General features: G+C 55.1%; 1 protein-coding gene across 4 annotated transcripts; it reads right to left on the bottom strand.

Annotated features, from left to right (window-relative positions):
• Positions 1 to 295: 295 nt before the first annotated feature.
• Positions 296 to 18,269, bottom strand: AMOTL2 (angiomotin like 2). Of its 4 annotated transcripts, none has more exons than XM_030329549.1 (10): positions 18,173 to 18,269; positions 14,762 to 15,547; positions 11,768 to 12,074; positions 10,616 to 10,760; positions 10,130 to 10,222; positions 5,925 to 6,220; positions 4,846 to 5,153; positions 3,858 to 4,075; positions 3,112 to 3,282; positions 296 to 2,111 (listed from the first exon to the last, which is right to left on the bottom strand). In XM_030329549.1, exons 2-10 carry the CDS (start codon positions 15,493 to 15,495, stop codon positions 2,053 to 2,055), a joined length of 2,331 nt encoding a protein of 776 aa, XP_030185409.1. In that variant the 5' UTR covers positions 15,496 to 15,547; positions 18,173 to 18,269; the 3' UTR covers positions 296 to 2,052. The 4 variants fall into 4 exon arrangements, with proteins under 4 accessions (XP_030185409.1, XP_030185407.1, XP_030185408.1 ...); XM_030329547.1 differs by having other exon boundaries at positions 3,112 to 3,285; XM_030329548.1 differs by lacking the exon at positions 18,173 to 18,269 and adding an exon at positions 17,502 to 17,732 and having other exon boundaries at positions 3,112 to 3,285.
• Between the last annotated feature and the right edge of the window lie 176 nt (positions 18,270 to 18,445).

The following is an 18,445-nucleotide window of genomic DNA, read 5'->3' on the forward strand; positions in this document are numbered from 1 at the left end:
GGATCATCCTAGCCTTGCAAAAAAGGATGGACCTGCCTTGTCCACTGGTATCCCAGTCTGAAAATGCAAACTACCCATCACTCCTTGTGTTCGAGAAACAGCAACAAGCCTGAGCTGCCATTTGTGGATATGGTCAAATATTTAAGAACCAAGACCCTCAGGAATATGGGGAGGGGGAGTAGCAGTGGGGGTTCCGTTCAGTGCCAAGAGTGCATGGGTGGCCCACCAAATCCTCAACCCTTTACTTTCCCTCTTTCTGTCCCAATGTAGCCTCTCACTTGGGCTAAGACACCACTTTTAATTATTATTATTTTTTTTTATTAAAATACTGTTATACCCAGTGGAATGCAGCAGCAATCCTGGTACAGGGTGGCATAACAAAACAGCCATGTTTACATTTTAAATATTTACGATAACTTAAACATACAGACACACATCATGGTCTTTGGCAGAAAATGTTCACAGCACAAAAAATACTTTAAAAGAAATACCAAATATTAATCCAAAATATATTAAGTTGTTTTTTTTTTCTTTCACAATATTTTTTTGCCTTTTTTTCTCTTTTTTTCTTTTTGCTTTGTAAACAATGCACATGAACCAAATGTATTTTTCAGCTTTAAAGAAGGGTAGGGGGATGTAAAAAAATATGCAATTGTCCAGCAAATGCAAATGTTTAAAAAGGAAACTTGAGGAATCATGGGAATGAAAGGACACATACCGAACCTAAAAACAGTAAAGGAAAAAAACAGAGATTCAAGGAGAACTAAAAACAGTCAAGACAAACTACTAAAACCCACCAATGGGTCCTGGGGCTGAGCTAAGGGACTCTGTAAGACCAGAAGTCAAAGTCACTGCTGCTGGCAGGCTGTTATGTGGATGCTTTGCTCTAATTCCAAAGCATTGGCCCTGCTTTTCAGGGCGCTGCTCACCGGTAGCTTGAGGAGCCAGCCTCACGACTGCCATTTTGTGACGGGGGCTCCATTCAGAAGACGATGTGAGTCACATCTTGTAGCTCACTGACTAGTTTTCACCAGCATACTCCCACTCCCAATCCCTCCAGGTGGGAACAAAGACTGATGAGAACAAGGCAACTTCTCCAGTTTCCGTCAAGAGAATTAGAGCTGGGAAGGCCCCCACGGCTCATTTCATCTGGCTCAGGGTTCATAACCAAACTGACAGGACGTCCCAGGGACAGGAGCTGTAGAGCCATTTCAAGAGGCTGGTGATAGGGGTCCATGGGCATTTAAAACAGGGCTTAAGGTGGAAGAAAAGACAGCAATATCATGTGGATCAACCAGTATCAAAATCCATGGGCCAAGAACTTGAGAAGGGGAGAGAGCTGGGAGGCTGGTTGGCAATTACAGGAACCGTGGCAGCAGGGACAGGGGAACAGAGAGGGGACAGATCTGAAGCGGCACACTTCAATCTTCTGTTCCACAAGAAAGGGGAATATATACAATCTGCACAGCTTATCCCAGTCCACTCAAACGGCCCCTCCCCACTCTGAGTGAGGGGGCAAGGCTGTAGCTTCTGCAGGATTAACACCCTCAATAGTCCCCAAAAGATGCCAAGTCTCCGTGATTTCAAGGAGGCAATGAGGAGCTGAGGAGCAGATGAGGTTGGCAGGGACCACACTCAGCCACAGGGGAACAGCAGAGCTGACCTATTACTGGTGTCCAGGGGCAACCAGCCCCTCACACCAAGATATCCCCTCCCTCCCTGCCTGAGTGCCAACTGGGGGTCCAGAGAGGGCTCAGCTCCCTTCTGGGCTTCCAGTTGCTACCCCAACAGTAAGCCTGGGAATCTTCATTCTGCATGGGCCCAGGAGGGATGTGGGGCTGAGAAGCAGGGTCTTCTGGGTGCAGGTGCTCTCACAGCTCCCCTCACCCCTACAAGTATCCTTCCTAAGCCCCGGGCACCAGACGGTCAATGGGAATGAGTGCCTGGTTGGGGAAAGTGGGGCAGCAGCAGTTGGAGGGGCTGCTGGAATGGCTGACAGCGGCAGAGGGCAGGAGACAGGGAATGGTTCGGAGTCCCCAAGCACGACCTCCTTCAGATCAGTATCTCCACCATGTCCGACAAGTCCTGGACTCTGGATGTAGCGACAGAGTCTGGAGAGAGACAAGAGCACAGGCAAACGCCAGCGAGTGTTACAAGATTGTTCTTTTAAATCCTGACCCATTTTTAAAATTATTTATTTATTCATTTGTTCATTCATTTTAATTTAATTTTATTTATTTTCAGACAGAGCCAGGGAGGGGCAAAGAGAGAAGGAGACACAGTATCCCAAGCAGGCTCCACTGTTAGCACAGAGCCCGATGTGGGGCTCAAACTCACAAAATGTAAGATCATGACCTGAGCTGAAACCAAGTCAGATGCTTAACCGACTGAGCCATCCAGGCACCACTAAATCCTCGCCCATTTTTAAGATAGGATCCTTCTTCACCAACTTTCCCCCCCTCAACTGCCCAGGTGCTTCTAACTTGGCCAACCAAGCACAAGGCTCAGCCCCCACCCCCCACACCAGCTCTCCATCCAGACTATCAGTGTCCAATGACATTTGTTTCTAACTTTAAACTGCCTGGAGGCTCGGAGGGAGGGGGGCCCAGGGAAGGAGGCTGCAGCATTCTTTTTGTGCCTGTGGTTTTCTGAGATGGCAAGGCACAGGCAAGCATGCAAGGGCTAATGTGAAAGGGAAGCAAAAAATTGAAAAGGCATCTTCTCAAATGTCTCTGTCTTGGACTCTTTTTAAATAAACTCTTCTACCCTGAGATTGTTGTCAGGTAACTCGCCAAGCTCCATGACCTTAGATATTTAGATTGGTAATGAAATATGTAAGGAAGACTACGAAAGAGGAGGCAAAGTGCCCCCCACACAGGCGCTTTCTTTCTGAACTCAGGATCTCTCTGTGATCGGGTTTTTCAGTTCCTCTATTCACACATCCAACCAGCCCTCACATTCACCCTGCCGGCCTATCATTGTGCACTGCTCCCCCTGCAGAGCGGTCCACGAGCCCGAGGGGTCTGGGAAAAAAGGGCCTGGTGCTCCAGTTCACACCCCAGTGCGCCCTCAGCCCTGCCTGGCACAGAAGCCCAGGGAAGAGGGACTTACCCAGTGAGGCTGTCCTCTGGCCACCGCTGTACCCCAGGAGGCTGTCGGGCTCCAGGCAAGCGGCAGCACTGTCCGGGGGACCATCGGTCTGGGTACTCCCATCTCTGCTCCCGTGTTTGGCATGGGCAGGGAGGGGAGCTGTGGCTACTGGCTCCTCCTCAGGGGCCCTGTCTGCTGGAGAGGAAGGAGGTTGAGAGTTACTGCCTTGCCCACGAGTTGTAGCCCCATGAAGAACACCTGAAGTTAACTGTACCAACTGGGGGTGCGAGGTGGTATGGGTTGCTCTTGATTTGTAAGAACTTCGATTAAGATTAAATGCTCCCATTTCCAAATGGGGATAACTATCAGTTGCATTGGTTTCCAAACATTTTAAGTAGCAGAACCCTTCTTTGCAGATGAAATCTTAGAAGCATCAGGGACTCTTGAATTTCTGTGGCATCTGCTCAGATGAAGAAGTGGAAGAGCTGGCCTGGAAGGTACATCTGCACAGGAAGCCCTATTTTTGCTTAGATGGCAAGTGGCCAGGATCCACGGTGATGGAATTTATGGGGATGGGGACCACAGCATGCCTCTTCACACCAGCAGGATAGCTGTGGCCGTAGCTGTGGTTACTGGAGCCAGACAGTAAGCTGGCTCCCCTGGGCAAGGGGTCAGGAAACCCTGGCTCCTCTGAGCCTCAGTTCTGGGAGCAAAGGCCTGAAAGCAACCTACTCTTCTACCTGTGCTCCCCACCTGCTTCGTCTCACCTATAGCCAGCCGGGCAGGGGCATCCACTTGCCGCTCACTAGAAGAGAGACCTTGCCAGCCCTGGTTCCCTGCCGCTGCAGCCACGAAGACAGATGGCACGGACTTGGCGGGCCTCAGGGAGCCCTGGGTGGCCTTTCCAGGGTCTTTCCTGGAGCGCTGCTGAAGGACCTTGATCACTGCATCCTTCTCCAGGATCTGGGCATGGAGCACCTTCAACCTGAGGGGTGAGAGGCCACGTTCACATGGTCAGACCTACAGATCCAGCGGCCTCCACCTCATAAAAGTTGGACAAAAAGCCCTCCCCACTGAGGAGCCAGGATGTATTCTCTTGTCCTTGTCCCCAGGGGTGGGGGGTGGGGTTTAGAAATGCCATCACAGTTCTGAAATCTGAAGCCCTGAAAACCTCCAGCACATGAGACACTGGGCCCTTCCTATGCCAGCAAAGGCAGGTCAAGGGGTGGGTTGGATTCATCTGATGATAGCAATGGCACAATCCCTCTCCCGCGGGGCAATACCCCAGAGCTGCTGACCATCAAATGGGCTCAGTTGATGTGCTTGTGCTTTTGAGTCAGACATAAGTTGAACAGAAATCTTGTAGGGCCTCTGAGATCTTTTTTGGAGAGAAAATACTAGCTATCCCCAAGGCAGGGACCCAGTCCACATTCCTTCTGGGGTGGTACATGGTGTGGATTCACTTGGAAAGTCTTATTCTCTGATTTCCTGGGGGAGGGGGGAGCAGATAGAGGCCAGGGCCTTGGATGGCATCCAGTACCTCCATAGCCAAGGTCTCCCGGGCAGACCAAGGAGTCTCTGGGAGAGAACATGTGTGTGGTGCCTGGTGAGCCAAACACACAGGAATCAGCCCAGAAGCATGAGACTGCTGAGCCTCATTCATGGGGAGAGGAGTGTTTATCAGGGATTAAGGGCATGGCAGGGGTTGGACAGGGCCATCCCCACCCCCACCCCCGGTGGCCTCCAAGACCCAACCTGCTTTCCATCTCCTGATGCCTGTGGCCGCCGGTGAGCAGGCCCTCGTTGAAGCTGCTGCTGGGCGAAGGCTGGGGGGAGTGTCGGATGAGAGTGGTGTCACGCTGGGCGGCAGCTGTGGCAGCCGCGTCCATGGCAAACTGCCTCATGGCGCGCTCCTCCAAATACTTCTGCTCCCACTTGGTCATATCAGCCTCCAGTGCCAGGATCTGCTCCTCTTTCTCCCGCAGTTGCTCCGACAGCCGCCGGGCGCTGAGCTCCGGGGACCCACCACTGCCATTGCCACCTGTGGGGGTGCCTGCCTGTCTCTGCGGAGAAGGGAGCACTGTGGTCAAGGGCGGAGGCTGGGGCGTGGCAGCCACTGGTCCTCGCCCACAGGAGGACTCTCACCTATGCACGGGTTTGTTCTGCCCTCCCGGCACACCCACCCCGGCACCCTGCGGCCACCAAAGATGAAGCAGGTGCTACGGTTCCCCACACCCCTGTGGCCAAGGGTATAGGAAGATCAGGCCTGCCTTGCATAGGGGACCACGGAAAGTATCCTCCAAACTGGAAACGGGTACTCTTAATAATTACACTGCGACAACTGGTGTAAATTAGGACCCACCTGGACAGTCCTGGACATTTGGTCACCCTACCTCTGTGTGAAGGGTAAGGTTGGGAGTGGAGACAGAACTCTATCTGGTTTGTAAACACCAGGGTTAGTAACACAGCCCAAAGCGAGCATAAAGACTCAGGATCTGGGTCACCATCTGCCCTCTTCATCTTGGGGAGACCTGTAAGAGCCGGCTAGTCTTCCACATCAAGGCTCCTGAGCTACTTTCTCTAGAGACCAAGGATGCCAACCCCTGCTGCTGTGGAGCACAGAAGCCCAGGTCTTGAGTCCCCAAGACCAGCACCTGGCCAAGAGGTAAAGCCTCCGCTAAGGTGGCTGGCAGGAGCTGGGGCAAGGAACACAGATCACCCCCGCTTTCCAAGGAGGCCTCCACCTGGATCTCGGCAGGGGCCCCTGGGCCTTCAGAACCGGCCTCCTCAGATACTGCCCTCCCTCTGCCGCCACCACAGGTCTCTAAGTTCACCTGCTGCGCACGCAGGGCCTTGAGTTCCTGCTCTAGGCGCGTCCGCAGACGTAGCTCCAGCAGCTCCCGCTTCTCACAGGCCGCCTGCAGCTGCCCCAGGGCCTGCTGCAGCCGCTCCACCTTCTCCACGTAGGCCTGCTTCTTGCGCAGCTCCTCCTCGGCTCGTGCGGCCCGGCCCTGCGCGTTGCTCAGAGCCTGCTCCAGCAGCTCTGCACGCCGCCGCTGGTCCTCGATGGCGCCGCGCAGCAGGGCCATCTCCCGCTCCAGCTTCTCCTGCTCTTGCTGCTGCTCATAGCCTGCAGGGAGGTGTGGGGCTCAGTCTGTGATGGCAACCGCCCTAGCTCGTCCCACTGGGCGCCTACCACATGCTGGGCCTCAACGACCCTAGGAGTTAGGTGCCAGTATTTCCATTACCATTTTATGCAGGAGGAACAGGTTAAGTCACAAATAAATGACAGCACTGGACCAGGGCCCTTGCAGTAATAACTGGGCTGTGCTGCCTCTCTACTGGGACATGGGCAGCCCCAAACACTGTCCACTTGTGCCAGGTGTCACCATTTCCAGACCACATTCACAATTTCGCACAATGATGCTAGAGACTGGCCAGATAGGAAGTGTGATGCCTATTTCCAGATGAGAAGGCTCAGGTGGACTGTGACATGGCCATCATTCAAGTGAAAGAATGAAGGAACAGGGAAGAGAAGAAGCATCACTGGTTGCACCATGAGCCAGGTACTTACTTACACATCTTTGTATAATAGCCTTTGATAATGGTCCCTCGAGGTAGGATGTGTGACCCCCAACATATTGGGGAAGAAACACAGGTGAATGGTGCTGCTAAAGCGGGGACCCAAGTCAACCTGGCCTCCAAAGGACCAGGCTGCTCTGGCTGTGGTGGGGTGCCCCTCATATCCACAGGCCTCCCAGAGTGAGCTCCAGGACACATTCTGCGGACCCAGGGCTCCCCAGAATAGTGCTGCATTTCCTTCCCTGGTCTGGGGGACCACTGAGAGGGTAGGTGACCAGGCTTATAAAGAAATGCAACCTTTGTGACACAATAAAAATGACTATGGTCCAAAGATTTGTGGCTGAAGTCCTAGCTAAGCTGACTTTTAAATCATCTTTGTTCCTTCCCCAAGAGAACTCTGCTCAGAGACCCACACCGCATTGCAGGGCCAAGCAAGGCCCAAGCCAGACCACGCAGTCTTCCAGCTGATACTCTAGGCTTAAGTCTACCTTCCATGCACCTGCCCATTGGGAGTCCAGGCTAGCCCCCCAGAGAGTGTGTGGGCTGCCTGCCTTACTGGAGAGTAGAAGGGGGTGGGCTCCAGGGCCTGCCTGATGAACTCAAAGGCACTGTCCCTAGAGCAGCACTGTCACAGTACAGTGGAATTTTCTGCTGTAATAAACCTGTTCTATACTGTGCTGACCTGTAGAGTCGTCACTAGATACTCATGGCTATTGAGCACTTGAAGTGTGGGGAAGGAACTGAAATTCTTCTTTTTATTCAATCTGAATTAATTCTAATCTTTGGGCCACATGTGGATAAATACCTATCACAACGGACAATACAGGTTCTGGAGTAGAAGAGTTAAGGCTGAGGACCTGGGTAGGCAGAGGGAGGACTCATTTACTCAGGGCCCTGAAGCAGGAGAAGGGCACAGTCAACCCAGGTCAGCTCTGACTCACTCCGGATTTTTGAAGGCTGGGCCCAGGCTGGCCTCACTCTTTGGTGTGGAGAAAAAAGATGAGGAAACTCAATAATGCTGAAGTGGAGGCATCCACAGTGGGTTGACTGTTGACTTGGCATCTCCTGAGTGTGGTGGAGGGGGTGGCAGAGAGAGGAGACTGGGGATTTGGGCCTAGAAACAATGACCCCGTCTGCATGTGTTCACGGAGCCTACAGCTCACAGAGCTTATGGGCAGCAGCCTCTCATCCCAGTCTGACCATGGCTGCCCCATCTTAGAACCCCAGAACCCGAGTCTCCAGCAAGAAGCAAATGTCTAACAGGGACAGAGCTCTCCGAGTGAGAGCTCAGAGTGAGGCCTCAGAACTCAAATCCAGATCCCCAGGGAGACACAGACCAGAGCAGCCAGATCTGTCTGTATGAAAAGCGGGTGGCATTGGTGACAATAATCACGCTTTCCTCCTAGTTGTTGACTGACCCCAGAAAAAAAGGTCAACTAGAGACATTTTCCCTGGAGTTTTGTGTTTTCTCCATAGGTATCAAGGAACAAGGAAAAGCTGCTTGGCTTTCCTCAGCCCTTGGGGTGGAGTGGGGGGACCTAGTCTTCTGTTTCTGGCAGCTTCCTGCTGCCTTGCACAACCTCTACGGCCCTGGCAGGGGCTGAAGAGGCCTCAGCCTTGGCCATCCTCAGCCACCAGGATGAAACTGTTTGGGGAGGAGAGCCCCTGGGCCTGGGTGGAAGAGGAGCCGGGAGAATGGGAGGGTGCCAAGGGCGCGCAGGAAGGCAGAGCGAGCTGCGCGGTGGTGGTGGTGGTGCGCGGTGGTGGGGGGGGGGGGTTGCGCCTTCAGCCCGGGAGAAAGCTACGGGCTTGGCCCCCACCGGCTCAGGCCTTCTCCCTTTGTCCCAGAGGGAGCGGCGGCGGGGGGCGGGCCCAGAGCGGAACAGCCCGGCTCTGGAATGCCAGGCATCCAGGTCACCCGCGGCTGCGAGATTAATGGCTCCAGCGAGGAGCCAAGAACAGCCTGGCGCTTGCTCTCTGGGGAGCGGAAACGCCTCCGGGCCGGCCTCCCCCCCTCCCCCCCGCCCCTCTTCTGCCGGCTCCCAGAAACCTGCCTTGCTACCTCCTTTCTGTGGCGCCGCGCCCCCAAAGCCTGCCCTCCTGCAGGAGGCCCCCATTCTGCCAACAGCCAGCAACCCCTCCGCCCAAGCTCCCAAGGGCTACAAGAAGGGCTGTTCCTTTCCCGCCCTCCCCCAGCATCATCACCTCCATTGCCACCTCAATCTGCTCAGTACAGCCTATCCTACTTCCTGCCCACCCCCACCCCCCAATCCGGTCAGTGTCCTGTTCTCCCATTCGCTGTCCAGGGCAGCCCCGGCCAGGGCTCTGAGCCCTCCTTGAGGAGGGAGGTGCTGCCAGCCAGAGCTCAGTCCTCAAGCCATTTCTCCATTTCTGGACACCCCCTACTATCCAGGCCATTCACACACACAGTAGGCTTCCTCAAAGCCACCCTCACCCGGGACACCAGCCACCCCCATTCCATTTCTCTGCAAATGCACAATAGCACAATAGGAACTTCGGATTGCTAGAGCTTCTTCCAGGTGTTCAGGGCTTCCTTTGTCTCTCCCACTCCAGGCACCTCCACCTGAGCCGTTCCCGTGCCATTCCCAGAGCCTCTCTTTCAGGCCAGTGTTGACTTCTCAGTCACTAATCTCCAGGGCCACAGACACCCTTGTTCCCTTGAATCTGTGGTTAGAAGGCCCTGCTCCTTTCTCAAGCTCAACCCCTCTCTCTTGACTTTCCTGCCACTGTACCTTCCAGGGCCTGCTCCCACCCTCCGCCAGATACATGATAGGTGCTTAGCATGGTTCTCCTAAGGAACAAATAAATCACTGATTGAATAGGCTAGTCAATGGTGAACTCATCCACTCTCTTCAAGAAGCCTTCCATCACCCATTAGAGTAGCTTCCCAAACCCCTTCCTTAGACTGCACCTGTTGGTTAAGCTCGAGGAACCCATTTTTGGTCATCTGCAGGTACCTCCACTTGGACACCTTGTTATGGCCCAGTTGCATCATGCACCCCAGCTTCTCACATTCCAACCAGGCACCCCCAACCTTTCTGCTGTCTGGAACTTCCTGGGGAAACTCACATTCCTTCTCTCTCTTCTTACTTGCCTCCAGGGCGATCTGCCTCCCCCACTGCTCCCTACACCTTCAATCCTGCAGGATACTGTACTGTACTGACACAGCACCACAGCTCAGCAAATCACTGCACCCCAGCTGTCCCTCTTGTATCCACTGATCTCTCCAATAAATATGGAACCAGATCTTATTCTTTGGAGGCCACCCCTCCCAGCCAGTCCAGTCCAGTGCTGGGTGCATAGTAGGCATCTAGTAATCCTATGCTCAAAGCATTGCTTTCATAAGCAGGAGGGCCAATCCTCCCTGTCCACAGTCACTGCTGTGGTCTTGCCACCCACACATCTGTCCAGGCATCTGCATGTGACCCCTACTCACTTTGAGCAAGCAGCTTGGCCACCATGTCCTGACTGCCTGCCTGGGCCTCCTGTGTCTTGGTCGCCAGGCGGCGGTTTGCAGATTCCAATCTCTCTGTTTCAAATGAAGGAAAAAACATTTTCAGGAAAGATGTTTGAGTATCAGGTGAAACTACCTGCCCGGGTGTCCCTTGGGGTCCTGTCTGTGGGGCTGTGCTGTCCAAACCGGGGATGGGCTGATAGGGAAGCCCCCCGGCGTGCTGAGGGCCTAATGAGGAGAGAGCACTGAGCCACATAGATGGGGGCCCCACAAGAGGCTCCAAGGCATAGAAGAGAGACAAGCATCCTTCTGTCCAGGTGGCCCCCTACGAGTTGCAGCCTGGTTCCCTCTAAGCCAATTTACACTTATTTTTGCAGACAGCAGAGATTCTGAATGTCTCCCTGGAACAGAGGGATCAAGCCCTCCAGAGACGCTCCCCACCCCCTCCACCTGGGTGACCTCCCTCACCTCTGAGATCCCTGTTGAAGTCCTGCAGCCTCCTCATTTCACTGTCCATTTTGTTCCGCATGGTCTTCTCCAGGGCCTCCCGCTTGGAAGAGGCTCTGGTCAGGCTCTCGTGGGCCTCAGAAAGCCGCTGGATTTCACTTTCCAGCTGCAAGAAAGAGGCAGACAGAAGAGCTGAAGGAAGGGGAGAGATCCCTGGGAATGGGTAGCAATCAAGGTCCCCTCCACAGGCCCAGGCTGCTCTGCTACTCTCCATCAGGAAGGGTGAGAGAGGAGAGAATAAAAAGCAACAGCAAAAAATCCAGGTGGCTATAGTAGGATGGTCAGAAGCTTGTGGACTCTGGATATGAATCAGACTACTAGAACCAGCAAGCGAGGGTCCCATCACTTGTGCCAAGGTCCAGATGCTGAGTGAACCCAGGGCCGGGTATTCTTGAAGTGGCTGCCTCAAGTGACTTAACACAGCTTTCCTGCACCCAACATCCAGAAAGATGCATTTTACTTTTGTCCAGTTCCTACTGAGAATCTGAGCACAGTGGACCAGGAGGGGGCACAAAAAGACTCCAGCCATGTCCCGGGGTTTGAGCTATCTTGGACACCACAGGACAGTCACAGGAGGCCTGAGGCCACCTGTCAAAGCTGAATGCACAGCTGGTAAACCTTCACTGAGGAACAGGGCACCAGACCCCAGCCTGAACTGCCTCTGCCTGGGAGTATTTCCTCCTCTAGCCATCACCATCCACTGCAGAGGGCCAGCCTACCCCCACTGCCCCTCCCACTTGGCTGCTGGCAGGTTCTGCACGTGCTCCGAGCTGGCCTGTGATTCTAATAAGTAGCTCGTTTTTTCCAAAAGGAGGGGCTTTCTTTTTGGCCAGGGCCAGCCTAGAACAGACTTACTGTTGTGTGGGGGACACAAAGGGCTCTCTGTGGGAGGTGTCCGCAGGAGGGGGTGTGTGCAGGGGAAGGGTGTGCAGGGAGCTGGTGAATGGGCTCTTTCTAATCACTACTGGCCAGCAACTGCTCACACTCCAGGCCTGCTCTGCCAGCCTTGCGGCTGCTCCCCAGCTGTCTAGAGTTGGCGAGGGAGGGCATACGAAGCATGAGGGGGTGGGGGCCAGCTCCCCCTCGCCCCTCTGAGGCCCCAGCAAGGCCTACCTTCTCAATGCGGCCAGCCTTCTCTGCTGAGCTCTCCAGCTCCCTCTGCAGCCTCTCGTTGTCCCTCTGCAGCCTGGCATTCTCCCTCAGCACAGTCTCCATCTGGGCCAGGTGGGCACTGCCTGAGGTGGCTGAGGACGCCTGGCTGCTTGCTGGCCCCTCCACTTCAGGTGGACTGAGGGAGCCTAGGGTGCCATGGCTGAGAGCAGCTGGATGTGGTGGCAGGGGGTGCTCCTGGGCCGGCTGTAGGTACTGGTACTGCTGTTGTTGCTGGAGGAACACAGGGGGCACCTGGGCCTGCAGGATCCTGGGGAACAGAAGAGACAGTGTTCAGAGACTGTATAGACCCCCATGGTTCCCACCGCTGAGCAACCCTGAGTGGGCCCAGCCCTCCTGGCATAATGGAGGAGACCTTTTCCACACAGTGTCTACCTAAGACCCTCAAGGGCCAAGGGAATGGGGCTAGAGGGGGTTAACATCAGGATGCTTATTTCATGCCCAGCCTTACTGTGGCCAAGGCCCTGGGGATCAGCCTGAGTAGTCCTGGTCCTCGTAAGCAACCAGTACTTAAATAAGGCATCTTAAACTAGGCACACTTGACCTTTCTAATCCATACAAGGTTCTTTTTGGGTCTGGAGGCCACGTCAATCATGACTTGAGCACACAGTCTTCCAGGCCCCTGGGCCACTTGGTGGCTGAGCCTCAGCAGCTACCCCTCTGTCTGTTATAAGCCTCTTACACTAGCACCTGCCAGCGTAGCACATCCACGTTTTCTCCCTCCTATTTTGGGTCCCATCACCCTTCACAGAAACATTTTTAGAATACTGTGGCTAAGGGCAGAGTGGTGAGATAGATGTCAGGGTAAGAGTCTGAGCTCCAAAGTCTGACAAAACAGGCATTCAAATCCCCACGGTGCCAGCATGCCTCTACTAAATCATGAGGGTGAGGATCTCCAGCCTCACGGGGCTCACCAGGCAACACAAAGCCTGGCAAGTGCTGGGCCTACAGCACATGATCCACAATGGTGGCGCATCCTCTACCTCTCCTACTGACAACTGCAGCCTATTGTCTTCATAGAGTAAATGTAACCCACGCACTAGATGGGGCCACCTCTGGACTACCGCAATACCCTGAGTTTAGGGACAATGTTCTATTGGCCTCTAGCAATGGTGCAGCATTCTCCTCAGAACCCCGTGGAGGTGGGGGTGGAAGCTGGTCACAGAGACTTGCTGGGGCCTTGTGACTCCAGGTATAAAAGAACAGACTTCCTCAGTTACACCAGGAATTTTCCAGGCCCCAGAAGCTACATGAGAGCTGAATTCCACTTCTGGGTCCATCCCCTCAGCACTCATGCCCTTCCTCCCCGGCTCCTCTTAGGACCCTAGGCTGAAAGAAAAGTCCCTGCTCCTAGTTCCCAACGATTAAGTCTTCTCTGATCAGCTGAAACGAAAGGACGGGCAGATCTGCTTCTCTTACTGCCTAAGCTAGAGCTCCTAGTGAGAGCTGAGCAGAGGGTCTCCACTGGAATGTCCAAACTCTCCCTGCACTGCTAAATGTGGCATTCTCAGGGTTGCTTCACAAACTTTCTTCCCCCTGCACTGGGCTAGGCAGACACAACTGGCATTCTTTGAGGATGACTTAGCTCTGAGGAAGAATAGTCTCCTTTCCCTTCACACTTGCTCTCCGGCCCCCCCTCCCCGTGTTGCCCCTCCCCCTCCCTCCCTTTTTTTTGTTCTCCTGCGGTCTACTTCCTTTCCACGATATTATCTTTTCCTGACAGGGCTCAATAAGGCTGCTCCAAAACTAGAAACCCACGACTCAGCTTCCGAAACTCTCCCTGACCAAGCCCTGAGAAAGGAGATAAGATGGGGACGCGAGAGGTGGAGGCTGGAGAAAACCCATAGGGTTCCATCCTCTACTTCCCCCATACCAACACCATGGCGTCACTCATTTCTCGAGAGCAAGGAAAGGCATCTATCCCAGGAAAAGACCAAGCGGTGGGAAAGTGGGTGACTAAATGAAGACTCAGCAAGAATGAAGAGAACAAGACTTCGACCTTGAGGCTCCAGAGGAAAGGAGTCTGCAGATTCAGGGGTTTCCTGGACCACCATCGGCGGGGGAGATGCAGAGTGTGTGACATGAAGGGTGTGTGTCAGCTTCTCAGAAGGTGCTGGGCCAAGTCAGAAGCCTGGGGCAGAGCCTCATTTCTAGGAACCAGTATTTCTGCAAGCTGGGCTTTCTGCCTCCTCCTGGTCTCCTGCTTCCATTCTTGCCCCTTAGAATCCATTCCCTACATGCAGCCTGAGGGGCCTTCTTAAAGAAGTAAGCCAAATCACATCCTCTAAAGGCTTCAGAATCAAGTTCTACATCCCCCAGCAGCCCTTTCCAAGGCTCCACAGAAAGGGGCTTGCCCGGACCCCATGTGGGAAAACATGAAAGGAAATGAATGGTAGTGACAGGGCAGCTCCTGCCCTGGTGTAGGACACAGAGAGGTCTTTAAGGAGGCCATCTGGTCCTTCCTGCCTCCAGTTAGGAATGCCCTCCATTAATCACAGAAAGCAAACTGTCCACTTGGTCTTAAGAGTCTCCAGAGAAGGAGGTCCCACTTTCTTGCCACTTAGCTTGGAAACAGTTTGGCGATGATTCCCAACCCTTGTCTTTAGCAAGTTCTTTTGAAAACCTAACCTTTAACCCCCTGCTGTAACTTGTACCCTCTGGGAACCTTAGTTATTTGACCGCTACAGCTAATTACACAATGGTATCCATCTCCGAATTAAAGCAAAAGATGCCACTAAGTTCTCATGTGACCTTGGCTAAGTCCTACTTTCCTCCAGGCATCAGCCCCTCCTTCTTGGAAAGGAGGCAGGTATCAACAGCCTTCCTCTGGGGCTGGCCAGCCCTGACACAAGGTGCTGCTGTCTGGAGGCTCTCCACCCTGGGGAGAACTACACTGGAAGAAGGTCAAGAGCTTGAAAGAGCAGGGTGGGCAGTTACCTGACTTCAGCATGCTGGAAGTGTGGGCTCCCGCGGGTGCGGTACCGTGGGTCGGTGACAGCAGTGGCGGTCTCATGAGCCAGCACAACGTGTGGGTACTGAGGCGGAGGTCCACGGGGCTCTGGGCCCTCAGCAGGAGGGCCTCTGGGTGGGGGCCCCTGCTGATTGCGGGCCAGCTGCGGGAAGCTGTGGGAGGAGCTCATGTGGCTGGGGGCCCGGGCACCGTTCCTCTCCAGGGACAGCTGCAGGAGCCGTTCACTCAGGGAGCGCACGTGCCCATGCCTCAGCTCCCGCAGCGCCTCATCCTGGCTCCGATTGCCTCCGGAGGCCCCTCGGGGATCCCGGTCCCCTACGTGTGGCCGGGGCCCTGCCTGCTGGGCCGCATAGTACTGCGAATGGGCTTTAGCTTCTTCATAGGTGGGTAGCTCCTCACCCTTGCTGGGCTGTGCGCACAGCCGGTAGAGGGTGTTCTCTGCCAGGTGGGTCTCACCGCCCTGGTGCTCCTGGCCCTGGGGCTCCTGCCTTGTGGCCTGCTGTAGCACCTGAGTGTCCTCGGGTGCCAAGAGCTCCACGGAGGCCTGGGGGCTCCCTGTGCTCCCAGCCCCAGCCCCACCCCGCAGGGCCTGCTGTTGGATGGCCAGCAGTGTGCGTGTCTCAGTCAGGTTGCCATAGCGCAGCTGCTCCTGGATGAGGCGGTGCAGGACTGTCCCCGAGGAGTCTTCCAGAGTCCTCATGCTTCCTTGGCTTGCACACCCCTGCCTGAACAGTGGCCGGTGGCACCTGGCCCTAGGGCACCCGAGAGAAGAGAAAGAAGAGCAATCAGTGGGAGTACCTGGGAGAGGAACAGGAGGACTTTCCATTACACTCTGGCCCAAAGCAGAATGGCAAAGAGCAAGGCTATGGAGGGTCACGCAAGGCTGGGTTCAACTGCCAATGCTGCCGCCTACTGATTAAGGCAAGTTGCCTAACCTCTGAGCCTCCGTTTCTCCATCAGAAAAATGTAAGGAATAATGCCTGCTCATGGAGTTGAAAATTAAATGAGGCAATGGCTGCTGAGCTCCTGGTACGCTGTGAATCCTTAGCAAAGGGTTGCCATACCATCATATTCACACTTAGTATGGAGGCATAGCTGCATCTTTACTATGTCTAAAGAAAAAGACACAGTAACCTAGTGGGTAATCAATCACCCAGGAACCCCAGCCTCCTGCAGTCTGCTTCCCATTGAAAAGGCTGATGAGAGACTCCAGAGCAGGGGTAGTTCAGCCACAACTACTGAGCAGGCCAGTCTAGGGATGGACAGGGGCCCAGTTTATTGGCAGGTGGTAAAGAACAAGTCCAGCCTAGTAAAAGCCTTGGGCAAACTGCCCCTAGCTCCCTCTAGAATGCTGCATGCCTAAGCCCTAGTCTTAGCAGTTAACTCACCACCCTTTACCATGCTGAGCCCTCCCTGTCATGGGATGACCTTGGCAGTTACTCTGCAAGGTGAACAGGAGAAAGGAAAAAATGCTGGTTTGCTGAATATGGGATGAAAGAAGAGAAGCTACAGTAGGACCATGGTTTTGTGAACTGAGGCAAAAAGGTGCCACTCATCCAGGTGTGCGGGTAAGTCACACAGTCTGTGTGCTGACAGCAACCGCATGGATGCTCCAGGAAAAAGAAAGGGTAGCACCCTGTCTTTGATTTTATGACCGTCCCCCTTACACACAGACACACGCACTTGCTACATCGGAAAAGACCTCAACGGTCCTATGCCACATAGGGGATGGGCACTCAGCATTTTGATACCAGTAACACCCATTTAAGCCAATTGGAGACGGAAGCGAGCAAGGGAGAGGCTCTTGGTTGCAGGGACCTGGGGCTGGGGCCTGGAAGCCTCAAGTGCAGGGAGATCCTATCTCCTGAGGAAGGTATTCTCTTCTGAGCTTGGGCTCTCAGTGGCTCATGTCCTGGAAGACCGCCCACCTCACCTGGCTTCCTTCCCACAGCCTCCTCCAACACAAACCTCCAAACTAGATTCAGGGAAAACCAAACAAAACCACATCTCCATAGGTCCTTGTATATGGGGGGAGGGGAGCAGGCAGAACGTGGCCCCGCCTACGCCGCAGAACTAGCCCCAGTGCCCTGCTGCTATTTGGGCTTGGTAGGTTGGCAGAGCAGCCATTCCCAATCCGCTCCTTCCTCCTGGCTGCCCAGAAATGAGGAGAGGGAGTGGAGTCTGGAAGACATCTCTGTACCCATCCTTCTTGGCACCCCACCATGCGGCCCCTTCTCCCTACACACAGGAGGCTGGAGATGCAAGACTCCAGAGTTACCAGAGGCAAAACAAACTGGAATCAGTTCACCCCAAGGTTTCATCTGCGGGGCATTTCCTAAAGTAATCAGTCTGGGCTGAAACCTGCTGAGAAAGACCGGGGAATGCAGAGCTTTCTGGACAGATTTCTGGTCTCCTCTCCGCCAACGGTGTGCCTGGGAGCAGGGAACACCTCCGGGGCCTCTCATCCGAATCTGTCCCCGTCAGACGCCTCAGATGCACATCCCTTCAGCTGAGGCCTTACTAAAATCTGCGACCACGACCCAGGCCGTGCACCTTTGCTGCACCAGCGCTCCTGGTTCTCTGAACCCCCACCCCCTTCCTAAGTAAGCACGTAACTCCGGCTCTCGCCGGGGCTCACGCTCACCTAAGGAACCCAAGCGACGGTCCCTAAATCAGATTGCACCCCAGCCAGGGATCCCGCCCTACCCAGACTCCAAGCCGACCACGAACACCTGGAGGCCGCCGGTGCACCTAGAGCGAGCAGGGGAGGGTAGCCGGAGGCCCACGGAGTTCTTTAAGCGTCGCGGGTCCGCCTCCCTCCCAGCCTCCCGAGCCCTCTTTGTTTTCCAAATGCTCCAACGCTGACGTCACCGGGCTGGACGGCCGGCTGCATTCTTTCTAAGTGAGAGCCAGTCAGTGGCTCCAGAGAGGATTTTCCAAGGAAGACAAAGAGGAATTCTTGGACTAGTTGGGGGCAAAGACACCTGTAATCCCCACCTAACCAACCAGATCAGCCCCAGGGCCCTGCAACTTGAACTCTAAGCGGCGTCTCCTGCCCTTTTCTGCGCCGCTCTCTCCAACCCACGGCCCAAAACACATGACACCGCTCTCCCCAGAAGCTGCCCCCTCCCCCAGCCCCAGGGGACCCCGCGCCAGCTAGAGCCCCCGACCCAGGCGCATTGCGGAGCGCCCTCAGCGAGGAATGGTCCCGGGTCGCCCCCGCGGCTTCCTGGAAAGGGCGCACTGCATCCCGAGGACGCTTAGAGCGCCGGGCTCCCGCTCCCAGAAAAGAGCGGGCTGCGCCGGGGCTCTGGCTTCGGCTGGACGCGTCTCTCCCGACCCGAGCGCTCCCCGAAGGGTCGAGCGGCCTTCCTTACCGCTGCGGCCCCCGGGTGCTTGGCGCAGTCAGACCCGACGACCCGGCCCAGCTCCGCTCAGCTCAGCTCGGCAGCGGAGGTGTGCTCTAGGCGGTGGCGCCGACGCTCTGGCCGCTCGGGCCCCAGCGCGCAGCCCCAGGGTCGGCCCGCGCCGGAGGCGGCTGCTATGCCAGGAATGTGAGAGTTTCAGGTTCCCCCTCGGGATCAAAGCGAACCACAAATAACCTCTCAGCGCGCCGCCCTCCTCCGCCCTCCGCCTCCTCCGGCTCCCTC

This window comes from Lynx canadensis, chromosome C2, assembly GCF_007474595.2.
Source record: "Lynx canadensis isolate LIC74 chromosome C2, mLynCan4.pri.v2, whole genome shotgun sequence".
In the NCBI taxonomy this organism is placed as follows: Eukaryota; Metazoa; Chordata; class Mammalia; order Carnivora; family Felidae; genus Lynx; species Lynx canadensis.

What these genes read in the sequence shown, in the direction of transcription:
- AMOTL2 (XM_030329547.1), bottom strand. Translation starts at nt 15,495, where the DNA reads ATGAGGACTCTGGAAGACTCCTCGGGGACAGTCCTGCACCGCCTCATC. An exon ending in AGGCTGGCCGCATTGAGAAG is followed by an intron (nt 10,761 to 11,767) that starts GTAGGCCTTGCT and finishes TCTTTCTTGCAG; the next exon opens with CTGGAAAGTGAAATCCAGCG. An exon ending in CTTCAACAGGGATCTCAGAG is followed by an intron (nt 10,223 to 10,615) that starts GTGAGGGAGGTC and finishes CATTTGAAACAG; the next exon opens with AGAGATTGGAATCTGCAAAC.